Genomic DNA, 23,030 nt, shown 5'->3' on the forward strand with positions numbered 1-23,030 from the left:
TCGTGTAGGATTTTTCTGGGGGGAAAAAATCCTTTGTAAACTGCAAAGAACTCAGAATTATTATAATCCAAGAAAAAGGTATATTTATTGTTTTGAGAATATTTAATAGAAATACTATTTAAGTTATGTGATTTGGATTCTCTCTTACAAAATGGCTCTTCTTGAAATTTCGTAAGGTAAAATAACTATATTATGAATGAATTACAAGAATTTAATATGTAAAATTTTACTGACACTATATTTTTAGATTATATTTATTTTGCAAATTAAGAAATTCCTCCATGTATTTTTATGTGTGAATATAATGGATGTTTGATTAAGCAATTTAAGAAGCTCTTTGAGACAGTCTCCCTTTATGAATGTAGGATTTGCTTAATGATGCTGACATGTGCCGGAAAAAGATGCAGGCAGCTTCCACCCTCATCGATGGATTGAGTGGAGAAAAAGTCCGATGGACTCAGCAAAGCAAAGAGTTCAAAGCTCAGATTAATAGGTATAAATTTTGGTCTTTGATATAATTGCTTTCCTTCTTAGTCGTCACCCCAAAGGCCACCTCTTTGTGGCATGGGGGAACATAAAGTCTCATTCCTTGAAGTGCTTTTCTCCTCTGTTTCCGTATCCCCATCTCAGAATCCCATCATCTAAGAAAGTGCTTAGAGCTTGAGTCCCACACTCTCAGTAAAATGGAGAAGGAAGAAAACCTGGTGAAACATTTTTAACCTCAATTTTGGTTCAACAATGTGGGCTTTCGGTGTGAGAATGCTTCTAATATTGTCTGGATTTGCCAGAACAATCTAGTTACTGGTTCCCGTTCTATACTGTTCACCTCAAGGATTTTGAAAGTGTGAATCAACAGTTTGTTCTAAATGGAAAGGTATCTTGGGCTGGTGTCCTCTCAAAACTGAAAGAGAGGGAATGAGAGGGGCGTAGGAGAATGGCAAAAAAAAAAAAAAAAAAGAGGATGAAGAAAAAATAGTGGTTAAATCAAGATTGCATCTGAACAAGACTAGGGCATGGGATGGGAAAAGGATGCTTTCCTCATCTGGAAGTCAAGCTTCAGGACCTGTAGGCTTCAGAAAGGAGCCTCCTTTCTTGCTCCCTGACTTACTCCGAATGAGGCCACCCCTACCCCGTTTTGAGCCTTTAGGCTCCTTTTTGCATGGTCTCTCCATGTCTGGTTGCCAAGTGTTAAACTGGGAACAAAGAAGGACTTCATCTAGTAACAAAACTGCCTGGTGGCCTTTCAAACTCCTTACTGGGAGAACTTAAAATGTGTTAGTGATTCACTTTGTTTTTTCTTAACAGACTTGTAGGTGATATTCTGCTGTGCACTGGATTCCTTTCCTATCTTGGTCCTTTCAATCAGATATTTAGGAACTATTTGCTTAAAGATCAATGGGAGGCAGAGTTGAAAGCACGGAAGATTCCTTTCACTGAAAATCTGAATCTTATTTCAATGTTGGTGGACCCTCCAACAGTAAGTGTTACTTTCCTTACAGCATTATTTGAATTTCATTTTATTTCCTACTCACTAAGAAATTAAGGTACACCTAATTTTTTCTTTTTGCATTTAATTGAAAAGATTGTTTTGAAAATGCTAAAGTGTTACAAAATTTTTTTTTCTTTATGATACAAAAGTTCCTTTGCATTTTAAGAAATCTTGCTTTCAAATTAATACCAATTGCACTGCTGTGAGTGAAAAGATCATTTGTGAGTTGTAGGCTTGCTAATACTGAGCTCTTCTAATAACCCTCCATTATTTACACCAGTCCTATTAAATCACATTTTCTTACAAACATTCTAGGAAAATGTAGGTGTTAGCTGGACGTAAGTACTGGTATTAACTTTCTTTTGATCATTAACCATCTTTTTATAATGCCCAACAGTATAATACAATAGCATGATCTGACATCACTGAGTAAAAGCATGCACTGCTATACTAACCTTCCTTGCTGGGAATTTGATGCCACTGTCAATTTTTAGTATACCTTACAGAGCTCCTGTGGTATGAAATGCTTTCCAGGCAATATGTATTCATGAGCTGCTTTTTGATTTGTAAATATGTTCCCCAGTTGCAGTTTCCCTAGGAAAGCCAAACTATTAACTTCAAGTTAACCCTATTTAAAAGTCAAAAAATAATCTTTTTCAATTCTAACAGTGTTCAACTGGTCCTTACAGGGAAGAGTAATGTATTGGAGACGCACTGGGCACAGGTGAGGTGAAGTGGGCCAGGATATTCTATGTCGATTGTGGCCTTTGGTGGAGCTGGGATAATTTAACAAAGGTGGAGGCTGGTTGGCTCATTGGATCTTGGATGATTTTGTTGACCACGTGGAGCCAGACTGACAATTCCCTCTTGATTTTGAAAGGAAATATTAAGAAAATCGTCATTAATGAGTTCCTACCAATATAATATTTCATCTCCCCTAATTCCTCTGCCTCCAGCTATGCAATGTCCCTTCCCCCATGTAAGCAGAACCAGAGGGCAGGAAGGGGAAGTTTCAGAGACTTAACCCTTAGGGCTTACCTACTCTGAGGTCTCAGAATATTCATTACCTCCGCCACCTCCAGCCCATCTGGATCCCACCACCTGCCCAGTCTCACCATATTTCAAGTCCCTGCTGTTCTCTGAATGTTCAGCAACCATGCTTCAGAATCCCCAAATCAGGTTTAATATGCAATCAATTTACAATATTTCCTCATAAGTATGAAAACACAATATAAAGGACTAAACCTAGTCTTGGGTTACTAGAGAAAGGATTTATTAGATGATAAATCTGTTTCTTTTAATTTGATGTTGTTTGGTTCACATTTACGAGTTTGGTTTTTTTTCTAGGTACTTGTTCCATAGTCTCAATGGGAAAAATATGTCCAAACTTTAAATTCTTTTATATCGTGGCACTGTTAATCACTAACAAAAGCCCTCCTGTGTTCCTTTGAATGGTCACATCCATTTCCTGTTATTCAGATTGGTGAGTGGGGGCTGCAGGGATTACCAGGAGATGACCTCTCCATTCAGAACGGCATCATTGTGACAAAGGCCACCAGATACCCACTCCTCATAGACCCACAAACTCAAGGCAAAACTTGGATTAAATCAAAGGAAAAAGGAAATGACTTGCAGGTATGTACCATTTGGTGCATGGGAAAGTAATCTTGAAACCATGGCGTTTTCCCACAATTTCAGTTGAATCTGTCAGTCATAAAGTTGTCATCTCTATGATGATAATTGTTTGCTACTTTACACCCTTGAGTTTTGTAACAGTGATTTGGGACAAATGCTCTGATTATTTTCTCTTTCGTGTCCTCTCTTGATCTCACTCTCCTTCTCTCTGTCCATTTTTCTGGCTCAGTTGCTTTTGCCAGTGTTGGATGTGGCCTTTATTCTGGGCCTTGAGTTTGAGCTTATAAGAAAATGACAAAAACAAGACTTGTGATTCCTCAGTTTAAGGCCATTTGCTCCAACCTAGCTTAGCCACTTGGTAGTACTACATAGCATGCTAGAGTCCAGTATTGGAGTTGGAGTCTACCAAGGTGTTAATCCTAAGGTAGAGGTAGACAAAGGCAGGACTCCAACATTCCTGGCTCCTTTGGAGATCTTGTTACATTGATGTTTCAGTTCAGTATTACAATATGGACTATTCATTGTTTCCTCCACACTGTTCCCAGTTCCAAGCCTTCTGGATGCATAGTTTTGCTTGTACTGTGTCTGCTAACCAGAATGTCTTCTCCACCCAACTGCCCACTTTGCTTAGATCCCAGATAAAAATCTTAAACATTATTCAAAGTCCACATCCAATGCTACTTTTACTCAAACTTGCCTGAGCCCCCAGCTTAATATAGCCTGTCCTGACTCCTCACGCATCTTGTATTTCTGTTATGGACTAGGAGCCTGCCTTAAATTATTGTTCTTTGCACGTTTGTCTTTTATCTCTAATGTACCATAAACATTTTGTTAGCAAGGCTTATGGTTTTACACCATCTTTATATTTTCTGCACAGCTCTTTATATAGGGTAGTAATTCTGACATGTATTGAATTAAATGAATTAATCAAAGTGTGTCATCATTTCAGGAAAACAAACAAACCCAGAAAAATCATGTGGTCATCTTGATAAATGCAGAAGAAGCAGTTGGTAAAACTTAACAGCTATTCGTGATAAAACTTCCAGCAAACTAAGATTAGGAGAGATCTTCCTTAATCAGATGAAGAGTGTTTACCAAAAGCCTACAAGAAACACCATATTTAATGGTGAAACATTGAAAGATTTCCTTCTGAGATCAGGGCTTTGCAGGCACGTGGACACTGTCTAGCACTCTGGATCGCCTCAAGATACTCCCACCTCATTAAGACTCCAGTCCATGTTTACTTAGAAAACCCAGAAAAGTCCTGGGAAGTGAGCATAAGTGGAAGGGAAGAGTTAAGGGAAAGGGAGTTGATGAGAACGCAGTTCCTGAGGAGCTGTAGACACGAAGTGCATGAGTGGCGTTCCTGCTCCTGAACCTAGCTCCCTGGATCCAGCTCAGCTATAACTTGCCCCTTGCTCCCTTCCTCACTCCTCTTGTCTCCCTTGGCTGTTGATCTCCCTGCTCATCTTATTCTTATTTTTCCTGATTGTGTCTTTGTCTCTCCATTTCGGCATTAAACTCATTGATAGCCTTCAGTCATGTCCTTCCTGATGCAACCCTGTCCCAAGAAGCTTCTTGAGGAAGTAACAGAAATATGCCAGAGACACTTCTTTATTTTAAAAACCATCAACTGCTAGGATGTAAGCAAATTGAACTGCATGCTTTTTACTCAGAAAACATTATTTTTCTGAATATGTGGATAAGCACATACACAAACACAAATAAAAGAAAACAAAATGAGACAAAACTATTATTTCTGTGCTTGGGAAGGAAGGCAAAATGAAAAATGAAACACTTTATAAATGAAAAACAAAACATATTTTATATGTTCAGGGCTGCATCAAGGCCATCTTCAATGCCATCTCCAGCACCTACACCTCTGACCTCTGGAAAGAGAATGTATTCACTTAATTCCCTTATAAAGAATTCACTGACTACTTTGTAAAGCCTGAATGCCAGAGTATCTGTGCAGGAGATACAGGCTCTTGTGGTGGCTACCACAAGCATTCCTCCATGAGAAAAATCAAGTGAATTAAACCTGAAATTATGACTCTAAGATAGTATTTCAAGTTTACAAAAGATATTGAAGGTGGTTAAAGGTAATCTTTAATAAATTGACAATTTGAAAATTATTTTTTTGCTTGGTGTATTAGTCAGGGTTTTCCAGAGAAACAGAACTGAAAGGATATCTAGGTATAGATATATAGAAAGAGTTTTATTATGAGGGATTGGCTTATGGGATTATGGAGTCTGAGAAGTCCTAGATCTGCTATCTACAAGCTAGAGCCCCAGGAAAGCCAGTGGTGTTGTTCCAGTCCAAACCCTAGAAGGCCTGAGAACCATGGGAGTCAATGGTGTAAGCCTCAGTCCGAGTCTGAGGTCCCAAGGGCAGGAGAAGATGGATGTCCCAGTGTAAGCAGAGAGCAAATTGGCCCTGCCTCCACCTTTTTGTTCTATTCAGGCCCTTAATGGGTTGGATGATGCCCACCTACATGGATGGGGGCCATCTTCTTTTCTTAGTCTACCGACTCAAATGCTAATCTCTTCCAGAAACAACCTCACAAACACACCTTGAAAAGATGTTTGCCAGCTATCTGGGCATCCCTTAGCCCAGTCAAGTTGACACATAAAATTAACCATCACACTTGGGAAAGACATCACAAAAATAGAGTTTGCGTCTTGGGGAATAGAGTAGGACAATTACGTTTAGTCTTCCTGGGACCTTGTTTCATCTTGTTTAAGTAAGCTAGTTGAAGCTCTTTGTTTAGATTCATTTACCTTATTAACTCATAGTAGGGTCTTTCACAGCACATCATTTATATAAATAAAGCTATCCATCTGGGGGAAAAAATTCCTTCGTGTGCAGGATATTTTGTTTTAGTTATTTCCTTTTTAACCAAAACAGGACAAAGATAGACTTATTTAATTTTTCAATTCCACACCTTTTTTCGTTGCAAGTGGGAGATAATATTTTTTAATTTCACTCTCCTAATCACCTGCTGTCCCAGTGGATCTTCCTTGCGTCTTGGGATCGGCACTCACGGTAGCATAAAGGCAATAGTTGAATTCAGAGGATAGAGTATAAGAAGGTAGAGTTGAGGACTGAACCTTTGGGAATCCTCACACTTAGGCAGGGGGAGGGATCACTGGAGAAGTAAAGAGTTCAAAGCCAATTAGCTAATGCAAAGATCAACCAGCCCAGTGTGTCTATTTTAACTAATAACAAACATTGATCTAAAATTGGGGGGGCCCCACCAGGCATTCAGAATTCTAATTTTTTTTAATATAAAAATATAAAAAGTGAATGTATAAGTCTTTTAGGTTGATTTTATGCAAAGTATCATATTCTTACTTTATGTCACTCTTAGAGACAGAACACATGGATGGACCCTTAGTTTGACATTTCCATGCTTATTTTTTAATCACTTATTCGTCTCATAGGTGTCCTGAGAAGATAAGTGAATATCACAAAAATGCAAGTTAGTTTGCTTTATCTGAATGATTGTAGCTATGTAAGTTTAAAGGATCAATCCTTGATCACTTCTCTTCCATCTGCCGGAGCAGAGCTCTGACCTTCCATCTAAGGAATGCCACTTGATTCTCCTCTTTTGATCTGAGAGACCCCCATTACACACCCAGGGCTTCCACAAAGTCATGACCCACCAAGTTTTGAAAATTAATTTTTGTTTGTTACTTTCATTTTTATAAGTAAGGCTTCCTATACAGTCCTTAGAATTCTTAGTCACTTATCCAACATATCTCCGGTTTCCACTCAGGAACAGGCACATTCTTTGTAACATTTATATAGCAATGAACTCTTTATTTGTAGGTAACCTCTCTGAACCATAAGTATTTCCGCACGCATTTGGAGGACAGTCTTTCCTTGGGCCGACCCCTTCTCATTGAGGACATTCGTGAAGAGCTGGATCCAGCCCTGGATAATGTATTAGAAAAGAATTTCATTAAATCAGGCACCACTTTCAAGGTGAGCTTCGAAAAAAGGAAAAAAAAAAAAGAAAAGGAAAGGAAGAAAAGAACAATGGTGACATCTACTTATCTTTTTGAGCATAGCAGTGAAGACAATTTCCTTCAGGTGGTACTATTTGACATGCTGGAAAAAATTATTTCCAAACTCATATTCAGTGTTCCTTTTTTAAAAAATAGTATATAAAAAATACAGGGGGACAACAATATCTTGGTAACAATAGCCATTTATCCGAAACTAACATATTAAGGAAAGGCATCTTGTCATAATAATAATATATTAGTGTTACACACAAAATATGTACATTTTAGCAGCTCTGAGAAAGTTGGTTTTCAAGCCATGTATACATCTCTATACAATAAAGCCTGTGTTTCCTCACTGGGTAAAATGACATTTTTAGTTAAGGTGTGGACATTGATTTTATTTCCCTCTTTATTAACTTTCAATCCAAACTCACAGACTTTGCTGGAAGCAGTGGAATACAGTTCCCGATCATTGGTGATAACATGAATTGTTTTCAATACAAGTGTCTCGTTTTTAATTGGTTTCATTCTTTACTTTTAGGCTTCTGTGGTTTTATTGAATGACAGCATTTCTGACTGAGATTTTTTGCTTTGGACAACTTAATTTCATGAATATCAGTGAATAAGAATGCCAATTTTCTCATTAAACAAAGACAGACTTATTCAGAAAACTTTTCTTCATAATGTGAATTCTTTTATATGCCATATTTAATATGCCAAAAGAGGTTGTAGTATGTCTATTCCTGAAGGCCTTTTAAAAGACCCAGATTCTTATCTGCAATGTGAAGGTCATGATGCCTGAGAATTAGTGCCTTAGCAATGTGGTTTTCAATCACAGGAAGGATTAAAATTAATTAAAAATTTAAGTCATTTAAGAATGTTATAATTTCCACCTGAGTTTTAGGTAGCAAACCCAGTTGTTTTTAATACACTGAAAATTGTGGTGTTTAAGATAAGTGTTATTTTTCTGGGAAAAAAAAGTTGGCATTTTTTTCCTCTGAAAATTTCATTAACCCTTTCTCTTGTCAAATATGCTTCAGATATGACTGTGAAGTGCAAAAAGAAATAACACTTCTTATAAACACAACAAATTTCCATAGCAGGAAACAATTTCCTCAGGTGGGAAAAAACAGTCAAATATGAGGCATGTCTGAGTTTTCCTTTATTCAACATTTGTTTTGGATAAATTTTTCATTTAATTTGCTTGGTGTCACGGCTAAAAACATTTTCATGCAGGACCACAAGTCTAAATTATTCTAAAGGAATAGGCTTTATTATTTAATATCACTGATTAAAATTTTACAACTGATTTTTGTAATTCGTTCATTTCACTGCACTGACTTTTGATAAACTCTCTCCTAAATTGAACCCAGATTTCTTGTCTTGTCCTTTAAGCTGTTTGTAATTTAATATTTGAATTGATGTAGGTGAAGGTCGGAGATAAGGAATGTGATATCATGGATACATTTAAACTTTATATTACAACAAAGTTACCAAACCCTGCCTTTACCCCTGAGATCAATGCTAAAACGTCAGTCATTGACTTTACTGTTACCATGAAAGGACTTGAGAACCAGTTACTAAGGAGGGTAATTCTAACAGAGAAACAGGTAATAATTTCTCAAGGTAAAGAACTTCTACTTATAATACATTTTCATAAACATTTTAAATGTATTGGGAAATTGTTGAGTATATGGAAAAGAAAAAATTGAGCAAATCATAGTTACCTTTGTTAGCATAAGTATTTGTTTTGTAGTCTCAAGTCCTGTTGAGAAATCATGTAACTCCCCTCTCCTCCAACACCAAAACCACATGTGTACACACACACCACTCTTTCTACTTCTGACTTTAAATATCTATATCTATATGTTGACTTTCATATCTATCGCCGTATGGATGAATAGTCTTGGATACACCTGGAAAATTCAATAAAATAATGATCCTGGAAAAGAAGAACTTGCTCTGAATGAGTATTGTTACCACTATAGTAGTTTCAACTACTACACTGCAATAGTAATTGATAGTACTTGATTGTAATTGATAACACCACAGTCTAATAATCTAATGATCTAGAGGGCCATACTTTTATCTTAATTAAATGAAACTTGCACTGAAGCAGAGAAATTAAGTATAATTGAGGGTTCTGATAAAAGAAAGAAAAAGTTAAGGCTGGAAGATTTTAAGAGAATGATAGATTAAACTAAGTTTTAAGATAAAGCTCAGAAAGCATTAAATGTTATGTATAAAATATAATTTTATATATTTGCATTGTATAAAATATATTTCCATAAAATCTGAGAAAGTTTATATTTGCTAAAATGTAATTAACGTTAGTATTAAGGCTTCAAGGAAAAGGCAAGGTTAGAAATAATAAGACCAGAGATGCATAAAATGGGAAGGTGAGAGAAAGAATGGCAGAAGAAGACTTAAGGAAAGGATGAAAGGAAGTGATATGAACAGATGGCTACAAATACAGAGGAAGATTCAAAAAGGAATAGAGAAATGATACTGACACCAAAGAAATAGAGGGCTCAGTAAAAGGAGAAGTAAAATCCTATGTGGTTAATAAGAAATGGCTAACTTGGGGCAGGCCCTTGAAAGGCAGCCAGTCTGGTGGAGTAAAAGGAGCCCAGTTCCAGCTTCCACTCTCATTAGCTGGGTTCTTTTCTTTTAATATTTATGTATTTATTTATTTATCTTGGCTGCACCAGGTCTTAGTTGCAGGCACACAGGATCTTCGTTGTGGCACATGGGATCTTTAGTTGCATCATGCAGACTTCTTAGTTGTGGCATGCATGCGGGATCTAGTTCCCTGACCAGAGATCGAACCTGGGCCCCCTGCATTGGGAGCATGGAGTCTTACCCACTGGACCACCAGGGAAGTTCCCCCTCATTAGCTGTTTGATCTTAGTTTCCAAGAAACTGCCCAGGGCTTATGCAAGCTAGAAAGGGAATCATCTCACTTTCACAGTCTGGCAGAGAGCAAGGACCCCTCAGTTCACTGCCTCGATCACCTCTTAGGGCCACGTGGTGTCAACTGTTGAAATTCAGTCCTTCCTTCTTGGTCTACTTGGTGCTGTTGGTCTGTTCTGAGATGGTGCCTCATTGGTCCAGATCCCCCATGCAGGCTACACTAACTTCTGTAAGGCAGCCCACACCACCATCTAAAGTACACTCCATGTCCCCAGAGCGCCCCATGCTCACTCTTCTAGGCCTTAGCTTCCTCTTCAAGAGATGCGCTAGGATGCTAACACCAGCCTTGCTGGAAAAAACAAAGTGCACACTTAATCTGCAGGAGGACATCCTGACTGTGATGTTTAACCCTCCTAACAGTCCTGCTCTTACACCCCCATTTTACAGATGAACAAATGGAGACCAAGGAGAATAAGGTCTTAACCCATAAGAGCACATAGACTTTCCACCCTGCCAAGCCTCATAGATAAGCTCTACAGTTCATGCTGTAAAACTCACAAGTTGTCCATTGTACCATGATGCTTGTTTTTCCATATCACACTGAAAAGGACGCTAACGTGATTTCATTTTGTCCACATATTTCTATACTGCCACTGTTGGGATGACTGCTTTAATGAAGGCAATTCATTAGCTATTCTCTGCAAATACAGCCATGATCTTCATCAGCACCCCATCAAATACCACAAGCCACTAGTACAATGGCAGTATACTAGTCTTGGAGTTGTGGGACAAGGATATTAGGCTCATCTCTGCTAGTAACTAGCTGTGTGTATTATATTGCCATGTTATTTGGAGTTAATGTTTCTGGGTCCTCAGTTTCCCCAGATGTAAAATAAAGTTGTTGAGCTAAATTCAGTACACTTCAATTTAACGAATATTTATTAGGTTGAGTCGCTTCTCTGCAAAGCCTCAAGATAAGTGCTGTCAAGAATACAAAAATGAAGAGGGGATAAACACCAAGGTCCTACTGTATAGCACAGAGAACTATATTCAATACCCTATGATAAACCATAATGGAAAAGAATATAAAAATATATATACATACATATATATATATATATAAAACTGAATCACTTTGCTGTACAGCAGTAATTAACACAGCATTGTAAATCAACTATACTTCAATTTTTAAAAATTAATAGGACAAGTTCCTGCCCTCTAGATGCACAGAATCTAGTTGGAGGACTACAGCCGACACATAGATTGTGATGCAAGCCATAATAGATGGTATTTCTGTAGCAGTTTTTCAAGAAACTTTCTCAAATAAGTAGTTTAAAAACACATTTTTAATGCAATTCTAAGTACAGTGTGTGATTCTGTATAAGATCAAAAAAGAATGCTACAGGGCTTCCCTGGTGGCGCAGTGGTTGAGAATTCGCCTGCCTGTTCAGGGGACACGGGTTTGAGCCCTGGTCCAGGAAGATCCCACATGCCGCGGAGCAACTAAGTCTGTGTGCCACAACTATTGCGCCTGCGCTTTAGAGCCCGTGAGCCACAACTACTGAGCTCACGTGCCAAAACTACTGAAGTCCACGCGCCTCTAGCCTGTGCTCTGCAAAAAGAGAAGACACCACAATGAGAGGCCCACGCACCGCAATGAAGAGTAGCCCCTGCTCGCCGCAACTAGAGAAAGCCTGCATGCAGCAATGAAGACCCAATGCAGCCCAAAATAAATTAAAAAAATAAAAAAAATTTAAAAAGTAATATTAAAAAAATGCTATAAAGAATGCTTTTGAGACAATTTAATTTACTCTATATTTAGCAAGAGTATTATATCCATGTTAAATATTCTGAATTTGAAAATTGCACTACGGTTGTATAAGAGAATGTCCTGCTGCCTAGGAGATGTGTTAAAGTTTTTACAGATAAAGTATCATGACACATGCAAACAGTTAAGCAGTAATAATAACAGTAATGATAAAAAGTATTATATAGAAATAGTGATAAAGCAAAATGTTATTTGAGGAATCTAGGTGAAGGGTATATGAGAGTTCATTGTACCAGTCTTGTAACTTTTCTGAAAGTTTGAAATTTTTTTCAAAGTATAATTTTAAGACTATATTATTTGTGTAGGAGAGAATATACCTTCCAGACATCCAATTTAGCCCCTCTGGTAGAAGATGCAAAAAAATGGAAAATGGATTTGTATTGGCAGCTGGCTATGTCAAAGCAGGTACCTGGTGCTCCTATAGTCAGGTCCCCAGCTCAGGAGCTCCATTTGGCTTGAGTAGCCTCTTGGTTACTTGGTATTGATGCTTCTTTGTTTCTAGCCCTTCTGAATGCAAATGAAGTTAGCATTTCTGACTGAGGCGGTATGTGGGAACAGGGCCAAGAGAATGGGACACCCTTAATTTAAAAAAACTTAAAGCTGGGAAGAGAGCTGAGCAAAATTATCTTAGCAGGTTTATCTCATGCATGCCAGAGTAAGTGCTATGGAAACTTAATGCTAGTGGGCATAATCTTTAAAAAACTGTCCAGAGAAACAAAAATACAAACAGATAGATTTGACTAATGGTAGTGTCATTTGAATGGCACTTTGGTTTAAACTTTTAAAAATGAATAATAAACACTAGTAGGTTGCATTTGCCATAATAACTGGTAATTACAGTTCTGTTGTTATTTTTTTTTAATAACAGGAGTTAGAGTCTGAGAGGGTTAAACTTTTGGAGGATGTGACTTTTAATAAGCGGAAGATGAAAGAACTTGAAGATAACCTTCTCTACAAATTAAGTGCTACAAAAGGTATTGTGTTATTAAGAAATAATCACATAATGGATTGTGAATAAATAAGAATTTCTTGTACCCTCTTTTCAATGCTCTTATGATTACAGATGTTAGGAAACAGTTGAGTTATCCACGCAAAAACAAGCGAGGCAATTTCCATCTAGACATTACAGAGGGACTGCAGAGAATCTGATATCTGAATTAGCAACCGGCATCTGAGCATTTGATAATAACACAGTTTTCTTGATATAATTGCTCTCTCCTGAGAAAAATAAGGGCTCCCAATAGAGCTAGGTAACTCACAATAGGCTAATTGGCTTGCCAAAAGGAGACTAATGTGCTCAATCTATTTTGTGTTTTTTAGATTGACTCTTTCATTTGGTGTTGAAATGCAATTGCCACAGTGGGTTATGATGTGTGTAATGTTGTCAGAGACATTTGAGCAGCCCAGGCTCAGTCGCTCTGGACTTGACCTCCCACTTAGAATAGGTTCTCCTCTGGGCAGTCAGATCATCATACCACCCCCTGGGATACATTGTTCTGTAGTAGGCAAATTACAGCAACCTAAATTCTACCATTCATTAGCAATCTAATGATGAATACTTCCCCCAAAGCACTTTAACCCTTGGATTTAAAAACAAAAAAACAAAAAAACTTAACCTCCCAGAAGTACATTAAGTGTTACTCTCACAGCAGTCTCCAGCACTTTAAGGTGACCTCATGTAAAAGGCCTTTTATCTGCCTTCATTGCACTGCTTGTGCTGACGAAGTTGTCTATCTCTTGGTCCATGACATCTCCCAGCCATTTGATGCCTCTGGGCATTGTAAATATTACCAAGGAGGACTGACTGAGGATCCAGCCAAGAGTGTGAGGTTAGTCACAATTTGGACTTCCTTAGCAGACATAGCGTGCCCATCAGAGCAACTAACTCAGCACCTTCCAGAAACACCCACCTGCTTCTAGGTAGGCCAGAGCACCGCTCTCTGCAGATATCGTGACTGTTATCTCAGCACCTCCAGAGCACCTTTCTGTGTCTTAAAATTGAGATTTTTTTTTTTTTTTTGCGGTACGTGGGCCTCTCACTGTTGTGGCCTCTCCCCTTTCGGAGCACAGGCTCTGGATGTGCAGGCTCAGCGGCCATGGCTCACGGGCCCAGCCGCTCCACGGCATGTGGGATCTTCCCGGACCGGGGCACGAACCCCTGTCCCCTGCATTGGCAGGCAGACTCTCAACCACTGCGCCACCAGGGAAGCCCTTAAAATTGAGATATTTTTATTTCTGTGTTTATCGTCATAGACATGTTATGTCTGATAAAAACAATAATGAAGAGTAAAACTAAAAATAAAATCAGGATTTTTCTTCCTGGTTAGACACTTCCACTATCTCCTAACTCGTTAGAGACATAGAAGGACCAGAGTTCTCAATGTCAAGGACTGTTGAACTAAAGCAGGAGTAGAGAAAGTATGATTCACCTGTAAGCTGGTGTGTAACTCACACTGTGAGACAAGTGGGAAGGAAAAGCCTGTGATACTGTGAGGGGAACCATCAAAGATGATAATGGAGGTGAAAGCCACGTCATAGGAACAGCCGAAACCACTGGGACTGGAGGGAGCTGTGAATTTTCTTCAGACATTTGAAGACCAGATTTGTGGGCTGCCTTGAGAATTGCCTTTTGCAGATTTTCGGGCAGAGTGGGGGACAAACCCTAGGCAGGAATGTTTAGAATGGATTCAGGCATCGGATGCCTGGTTAGACTGGGAGCCTTTCATGTCTTAAGATTCTACCCTTCCATCCTGTGGGCTTTGAAGAAGTCAAGTTGAAAATTAACGCGGTGATTTCAGGAGTGATGCATCTCGTTTCGCGGCTTTCCCGTCTTGTGTTCCACAGCTTTCCTGCTTGGTTTTTAGGTTCCTTGGTAGATGACGAATCTCTCATCGGTGTCCTCCACACCACCAAGCAGACAGCAGCTGAAGTAAGTGAAAAACTACACGTGGCTGCGGAAACAGAGATCAAGATTAACACGGCCCAGGAGGAGTTCCGGCCCGTGGCCACCCGAGGCAGCATCCTCTACTTTCTTATCACAGAGATGAGCATGGTCAACATCATGTACCAGACCTCGCTGGCCCAGTTCTTGAAGTTATTTGACCAGTCCATGGCCAGGTGGGGCCTCACTACCTTGCCCCCCAAATTTTGTGTGTATTCCTGCCTACTCTCTTAGAAATGGATTTTTACCTCTTTGATTTTTAAAACATATTGCAGGTCTGAGAAGTCTCCACTGCCTCAAAAGAGAATTACAAATATTATTGAGTATCTGACATATGAAGTTTTTACATATTCTGTCAGAGGCTTGTACGAGAACCACAAGTTCCTCTTTGTACTCCTCATGACCTTAAAAATCGATCTTCAGAGAGGAACAGTGAAGCACAGAGAGTTTCAGGCTCTCATTAAAGGTGAAGTGTTTGGGATATGGATGTGCTATGTAAAGGAGGTTGCTTTAGATATGCTCTTTGATGTCCTGTAGACCCATTCTTGTAATACCCGGAGGAATTAAGTTCTAATGGAAGTGAAGTTCTTTATGTATACCTCTTCCCCCACCTACTCCGCCGATTTCCATTCATCTTATTCTGGTTACTCAAGATGATTGATTTCAGGTCTGTGTTAACTCTGCAGTTTTTAGTTATGTAATTAAATTAAGTTTGAGCATTGTTGCTTATGAATAGGAGACCCAAATGCCAAAGGGGAGAATAGTGAGTCAGGTGATGAGCTTTCTACTACTGCAAGAGACCAATTCCTTAAGCAAGGGGTTATAATGACGTTTAAGACTGTAACAAAAAGCACACTTGTATTTTATATTTGAAGAGAGCCCTGCTCATTGCTTATCTCCATGTTAAAAGTATAATTAAGGAGACAAAAGAGTGGTATTTTCATTCAATTCAGTTAAACAAATATTTATTGAGCATATACTATGCAAACCTGCCATACTGGTGTTTGGGATACAAGGAAAAACCAGACATTGCTTTAAAAGAAATAAAAGTCTCATAGTTCAAATAAAGATAATTGAAAAAAACCCTGCAAAATAAGGCAGAATAACCTGTGTTATAAGAGAGCTAAAAACAAAGTGATATATCTAAAAGGAGGGAGAGATTACATGTGGTTGGTGAGATCAAGAAAAGCTCCTTGGAAAATATGCCTTTGCAGGTTAAGCCAGGAATTTTTCAGGTTATTTGATACCTGGGGAAAATGGTCCAATCTTTTTCTTATTTATTTTTGATCTTTATAAGTAGCTTAATAAATCATTTTCTGGCAGCCCTTCTCCCCCAAAAGAAGAAAGTGACATTTGAAATGGATCATGGATGATAGTTAGAAACGAAGAAAACTTCCATGCTAAGACAGAACAGCATGGAAAAAGAAATGAGTGGAGTATGTACATTGGTGAGCCTTGGTTCCTAGAGGAAGGATTTCTTGATCTGATAAGAAATAAGGAGTTGTGTAAGGTAGTGATGTGATCCTTTTATTGTTCTTTAGGAAGGTTACTCTGGCAGACATGTGTAGGATTAGAGAAAAGTGGTTTAAGGGAGTCTGTTATAAGCTTCCCAACCACAGGAAATGCATTCCCATCCTAGGGTGAAGATAATGGGAATATAAAGGAAGGCACAAATATGAGAGATCATGAAAGTAAAATGACAAAGGGCTGGGTGTGAGAGCCAAGAGAGGGTCAGAAATGAGTCTAAGATTTCTGCTCTGTGCAAAGATTTCTGGTCTGGATGGTTGAAAGAAGAGCTACTTTGAGAAGTGTCAGAGTGGGGGCATAATGAATGTGATTTTGGGACCTAGTTTTAGTCAGGATAGGCCAGGTTTTGTGGCCATAAAAATAATCCTCAAATTTCAGCACAACAAAAGTATACTTCTCCTTTACTCTCTATCTGATATGCTTGTCATGGTCGCCCAGGAATCCAAATTGCTTCCATAATTACTATGGAAGAGGGACAGGATGTGGCAAATTGTGTGCTGGCTCTTAAAGGTTACCCCACGCTCATATTTCATTAGCCAAAGTACGATGCATGGCCACATCGAAATTCAAAGAGAGCAGGGAAGTGCCCCAGAGCCACATCCAACATGGAAGCTGCATCACAGCATCGGTGGAGGGTAGTGAATAGATGGATAAGCCTAAGGTTTGGCAGGCGGGAGTGTGGATGTGGAAATGCGGAGAGGGCTGGTGCACAGCGAGGGTCTGGGGTTCAAACCAAGAAGTTGCAGGGCAGGGGGACTTTATAACTAGCGACAAAGTACCAGCCTCAGTGGACTGCAGCCTAATGCCCCCATAGGTCAGACAGGATTTGCCGTGGCTCAGAGGATCGCAGCCTGTGACTGGGACAAGTGAAGCCTAGGGGGCAGCATGTAGATCTGAGGCATCCTCCCCATCAAGACACAAACCCACCCCACCTCACCTCTCCCTACCCAGCCCACCCAGCCAAGCCAGAGCTATTCCCTGAAAGAGACTGGATTCTTCGAAAGTCTTTAAATCAGAGGAGACTGAGAAACGCAGCAACACAGTGGGGAGGGAATTTGTGAGGAGGATTTGATTTGTCACAGAAAAATAAAGAAGGCTGCACATCTAAACTGTGGTTAGAGCACATCTGTGACTCCATTTCATAAAACTGGAGAGTCAGGGAGAACCGGATTGTATAGGATCAGGAGAGTCAGTGAGAGGAGTTTGGATTTAATTGAGTTGGCGATAGAGAGCCATCGAATGTTTTATGAGCAGGAAAGTAGCATGAGCAATGCTTTAGAAGATTAATTTGGGATTTTATGATAGATGGATTGTCAGTACAGTCAGCACTGTCAAGCACAGTAAAAGAGTTTTAAAAAAATCAAAACTGGTTTATTGTACAGTTTGTATTAGTTTTGAACTGGCTTACAGCTTGACCAAATTATTTTTTAAAAGATGGTAGGCCTTGGGACTTCCCTGGTGGTCCAGTGGTTAAGACTTCACCTTCCAATGCAGGGGGTGCAGGTTTGATCCCTGGTCGGGGAGCTAGGATCCCATGTGCCTCCCGGCCAAAAAACCAAAACATAAAACAGAATATTGTAACAAATTCAATAAAGACTTTAAAAATGGTCCACATTAAAAAAAAAAAAATCTAAAAAAAAAAAGATGGTAGGACTTTGTTTTTTTACAAAGTTAAAAAATATGGCCCTTAGATCATTGATATTTTTTATCATTTTGAACTCAGTACTTAAGGGGGAAAGAAGAAAGGCTTATTTATCGTAGCAGAAATGTTTGATTTCCCTTTGTATTAATTCCTACTAGTTTTCTGCAATATTTGGAAGGTGCCTTTGACTTTCTTCTTCAACCGAGAATGTCAGAACACTTTGAAAATTGAAGTAGATACCAGGGGCAATCCTGCACCGTAGAGTAATCGATATACCTGTTTTCCCTGCCTGATTATTTTAGAAAAATATCATCTGTCTTTTATTGTAAACCATGGACAGAAAGACACATTAGAGGGTATTCTCTTGCCTTCCAGGTTGGATTGGACCGGAGCCTTCCAAAACAGAGAGTTAATGTCAAAATAACAGCTAATGATTACATAGCTCTTGCTCTGGGCCATGACTATTGTTGGCTTTCTACATACATTCGTTTATTTAATCTTCACAGCAATCAATCTGATGGATTCTATTATTACGCTCGTTTGGCAGAAGAGAGAACTGAGAGAAACCAAGTTTTTGTCCAAGTTTATGCAGCTAGCAAGTGGCAGAGCCAGGATATTTGGGGGAATGGGATGGGCTGTGATTGTTCTGGGTTAGTTTAGGTGCATGATATGTTGGAAACACTGATGTAGCTTAAATGTCTTCTCCTGATGTCTTTGAGGTATATGTTTACATGAGATCACTGTGAGGGGGAAACAACCAAGAAGAAAAGGTACGCATCTACCTCCGTGTTAGAGGAGAGAATCCCTTAAATCCGCAGGTGCTTCTCCTATGGTAAACTCAGTGTTAGCAGAAATGGTGCTAGAACAAGGTCTCCTTTTTCACCTGGTCGCTGCGGAGGGTGGGGGCATGTGGGAGGAAGGTTTACAGGTTCTAAAGGTGTTGTGGCACTCAGAGCCCCTGACTCCACGGTGGAGCAAAGGGATTTACATGAAAGGAGTACTTCAGCTCATTCACCTTCTCAGGAAGATGCTGGAGGGGAGAGCAGAGACCTGTAGTCCCCTCCACCCACCACCTCCCCTGTTTCTGTCCCTGGGTTGATAAGTGAAGTGGAGGGATTTGATAAGTTCTTCAGGAGGATTATAGAATTTAAAAGTTCAAGAACCACTGTTTGCGTGTGATATGGTTATCTCGTTTTTTATTATTTGGAAAATAAATTTCTAAAGAACAGAGCACAAGCTGACCTGATTCTCACTGATGCCTTTCCACAGGGGGAGCAGCTCTAGATCTGAAAGCCTGCCCTCCCAAACCGTTTCGCTGGATCCTTGATATGACCTGGCTGAATCTTGTGGAACTGAGTAAACTTCCGCAATTTGCAGAAATTATGAACCAGGTAATAAAGGGCTGGACAAAAGTACAGATCTGTAAACCCAAACACACCTGGGCCATTTAAACTGGAGCCTCCTGGTGACAAACCCTTCACCCAGAGGAGTAAAACACACTTGTGTAGCTTTAAGGCGCTGTGGCTCTCCTCGGGGGTTGGGGGCAGTGCACGGAAGGATATCCCAAGGAATCTTTTCACAGGTGCAGGCAACTGCCTTTACTTCTGTGTGGTGGGCATGGATCATTTATAACCTGCTTGAGTTGCTGTCAGAATCAGAACACTTTTATTCTGGGTGGGTGGACCCTTTTATTGTAGACTCCATGTTTTCACTGCCTATGATTAAATAATTTGAGCAAATTTGAATTTGAGGCAAGTGAAGAGGTTGAGGTCCTTTTATAAAAAATCAGTCATTTCAATGGTGAAAATATTTATAAAATGGTGAAGTTATAATGGTGAAAATGGTGAAACAGACCCCGATTTACCTGTTTTTCTTATCTGAAAATGTAAATTGGTTATTGTGGATTAGTTGTTGATTCAACTCTCACGGGAAAACAATTATGCAGCTCAGAATAAAGACAGTTGTTTATTACTGAGGTCTGTTGGTTACGACTGTGTGTCACCAGTGGAGGGCCTGCAGTTTCCCAGTATCAAATGCTGATAATCATCTTTTTTACGGTTGCTGGTGATGGACAAAGTGAGTGATTGGTAGCCTTATTCCTAGGCTGAGGATGGCAGAAGCCTCACACTGTCACCATGTGATTCCCTCCCCTCTACAAACATCCTATCCCCCACCTAAGAGTGCACTAGGTGTGTCTGTTTAGGGGTACTTCTGGAACATTATGTATTCTTTACCCATTCACCATGGTTGGGTCAGAGTCAACTGGATAAAGTCCCTGGATTATATCTGTGGTGGACAGTAAGCTTTGTTTTGTACTACAGCTACAGCTGAGTCTTCCAAGTCCAAACAAATACTTTGAAAAAAAAAAAGTGGTCTGGGTCTGGTCCGAGACTGGGTGAAGGCGGCCTTCAAGTACCACTGGAAAAAGTCACCCCTCTGCTGATGGGTTATGTTAATATAAGGATATACAGTATCATTTGCCTCGGTCAGTTAGATTTTAAGTACCCTTGGTGTAGAATCTGGTGGCTACTACTGCTTACTATGGGTAGGTACTTTGCAACAATAATAACTGTGCAAGGGGAGTATTACTGACACGATTTATAGATGAGATAACTGAGATTCAAAGAGGTTAAGCACTTGCCCAAGGCCACATAGCCCATAAATGGTAAAGCTGTAATTTGACCCCATGTTCACGACACCATGAGTTATTTCTGTCCAACTTCTTTTACACCATTGGATGGGCCAGAAGGGAAGAGGAAGAGTTGTTCTCCACAAACTTGCAGAAGTTTGCCATCAGGGCGACCTGCCATCAGATGGCCAAGAGTTTGGCCTGTCTGTGGGAGGAGGGGAGGAAACAGGAGATCAATCTTCCAGCTGAGTGGGTATCAGAAATTGAAACAAAAATAGCCTCAAACAGCAGCTGCCCTCCCTTGGCATCCCAGGCCAAACTGTTTAACACCTGGAGGTGGTTTTGCTAGCGGCGAGGGCCAGGAATGGGCAATGCAGGAGCAAGGGGCCGGGAGTTATCCTATCACAGATGCAGCTCGCCCTGAAAGCTTTATATGGTAGAGTCAAAATTAGCAGATGGAAGGCCAGTAGGTTGAGAATACGCACCCTGTTTCTTCTTGGAACTCCTTCTCTTTAGCAGCCAGTGTGGAGGAGACCTGCAGGGGGCACTCTGGGTAGCAGAGCACAGGTACCAGTGCAGTAGGGTGGGGCTGCAGCAGCACCCAGGCCCTCCAAGCCCTGTGCCAGGCAGATTCTTTTGGCAGCAGCCAACTAGGGAGAGCCACTGCAATCTTCAGAGAAAGATGGCAGCTGTGAAACATTTCAGAAATTCTCCATCTTTTAGCATCCCAGGGACAAAGTTGGAGCAACTGATTTACAGAGCAATTGTTTTGTTATTAACTTGCACCCTGTCTGTATCCTAGATGATGAATTGCTTGTATGGTGTGGACTTTGGGCGGTTATTTAACCTCTCTGTGCCTCAGTAAAAAGTGGGGATAATAGAAGTAAAAGGACAGTCCTTGGGTCTGGCACATAGTATCTGCTATATAAATATTTGCTCTTAGTGCTTGCCATGGCTTTTAAAACATGCTTCAGACACTGTCTAAATAATCCAGCCTGATTGTTGCTGAGGAGCAGCGTCAGGCTCACCGATCTATAGTTTCTGTAATTTGTTTTGACAGCACTCGGACTTCAGGGAGCATCCTTTAATACCTCTGAAAACCTGTGGTTCTCTCCAGGCTTCTGAAAGAACAGGTGTTTGAGACCAGCTCTTGGAGAGACTTCATCCATTCTTAGGTTTAAGGTCTCAAGGTGGGGGGATGACTAGAAAAATAAAAGTTTTGATTTTGTCATCTATCACTAGTTTAAGTAGAGGTCCACATGTAGAGGTTTGGGTATCAAAGTGGTCTATGTCAGTGGTTCTCATCCAAGGGCAACCTGGTGCCACACCCCAGAGTGCATTGACAATTCTGGAGACCTTTTTTATTGCCACAAATCAGGGGCAATGGTGCTCCTGGTGACTAGTGGATAGAGCCAGGGATGCTGCTAAACAACGTAAAATGCACAGGACAGCCTCTCTCAACACTAAATTAATCTGGCCCTAAATGCCCATAGTGCGGAGGTTGAAAAACCCTGGTCTATGTTTTTTCCTGCCCAGTCGTTCAGCGTAATTGATACATTGTCCTAATTTTAGCGAATAACGTAGAAGAGCAATGGAAAAACTGAAAGGGAATCATAATATCCAATCTATCTGAGTCACTGGTTCTGAAGAAAAATGTAAACAGTGTGGTTATGTTTAAAAAATTAGCTGCTTATAAAGAATGACCTTCTCAGGTTATTCAATTTTAATTGCATATATTCCTGGGGCTCGCTAATCAGCTTATTTATTTTAGATATCTCGTAATGAGAAGGGATGGAAAATCTGGTTTGATAAAGATGCTCCAGAGGAGGAAATCATCCCTGATGGATATAATGACTCACTAGATACCTGCCACAAGCTTTTACTTATCAGGTGCGAATAGGTATTATCAGACCTAGAGCATCACTTTATAGTGTCAAATTACAGATCCCACCTCAGTGAGCTTAACTTCACTATGTCCCAGTAGTTACTGTAATAGATGTATGTGCTTCCCAACTGAAGTCTGGGATGGCAAATAAAATGGTGAAAGGTATATTTTGATAACGTGTTAATGATAGTGCTTTTAGCAAAACACGTATGAAAAATATGTTTTTACTATTCACTTTGGTCATCATTTACCACTGAGTGAATCATTTATTGTTGAATTTACTTCTGTAAAAGAATAGATCTCACAGAGTTACAAGGCAATTAGTTTTTAAGCTAAAACCAAGAATATTGTGCTATTGAAACATATAAATGCTGTTTTGGCTATTAAAATGGAAGCAAAAGTTTGAAAGTGATGTTGAGGAAGAATATTCTTCCTTTTCTTTCTCACTTTTCATGTTTTCTCAACATGCAGTAGCTCAAAGAAGGATTCTATATTGGAAGATGTGTTTGTGTGTGTGTGGGGGGGGGGGG

General features: G+C 39.8%; 1 protein-coding gene across 1 annotated transcript in view; it reads left to right on the top strand.

Moving 5' to 3' along the window:
* DNAH8 (dynein axonemal heavy chain 8) overlaps positions 1–23,030 on the top strand; it is a 332,081-nt gene that overhangs the window by 200,993 nt on the left and 108,058 nt on the right. Inside the window, exons 71-80 of the mRNA XM_007458310.1 lie at positions 366–493; positions 1,306–1,477; positions 2,969–3,124; positions 6,957–7,112; positions 8,563–8,745; positions 12,745–12,850; positions 14,741–14,993; positions 15,093–15,283; positions 19,256–19,377; positions 22,387–22,505. Coding sequence (XP_007458372.1) covers positions 366–493; positions 1,306–1,477; positions 2,969–3,124; positions 6,957–7,112; positions 8,563–8,745; positions 12,745–12,850; positions 14,741–14,993; positions 15,093–15,283; positions 19,256–19,377; positions 22,387–22,505 — 1,586 coding nt within the window. The remainder of the gene's footprint in view (positions 1–365; positions 494–1,305; positions 1,478–2,968; positions 3,125–6,956; positions 7,113–8,562; positions 8,746–12,744; positions 12,851–14,740; positions 14,994–15,092; positions 15,284–19,255; positions 19,378–22,386; positions 22,506–23,030) is intronic.

This window comes from Lipotes vexillifer, unplaced genomic scaffold (assembly GCF_000442215.2).
Source record: "Lipotes vexillifer unplaced genomic scaffold, Lipotes_vexillifer_v1.1 scaffold4, whole genome shotgun sequence".
In the NCBI taxonomy this organism is placed as follows: Eukaryota; Metazoa; Chordata; class Mammalia; order Artiodactyla; family Lipotidae; genus Lipotes; species Lipotes vexillifer.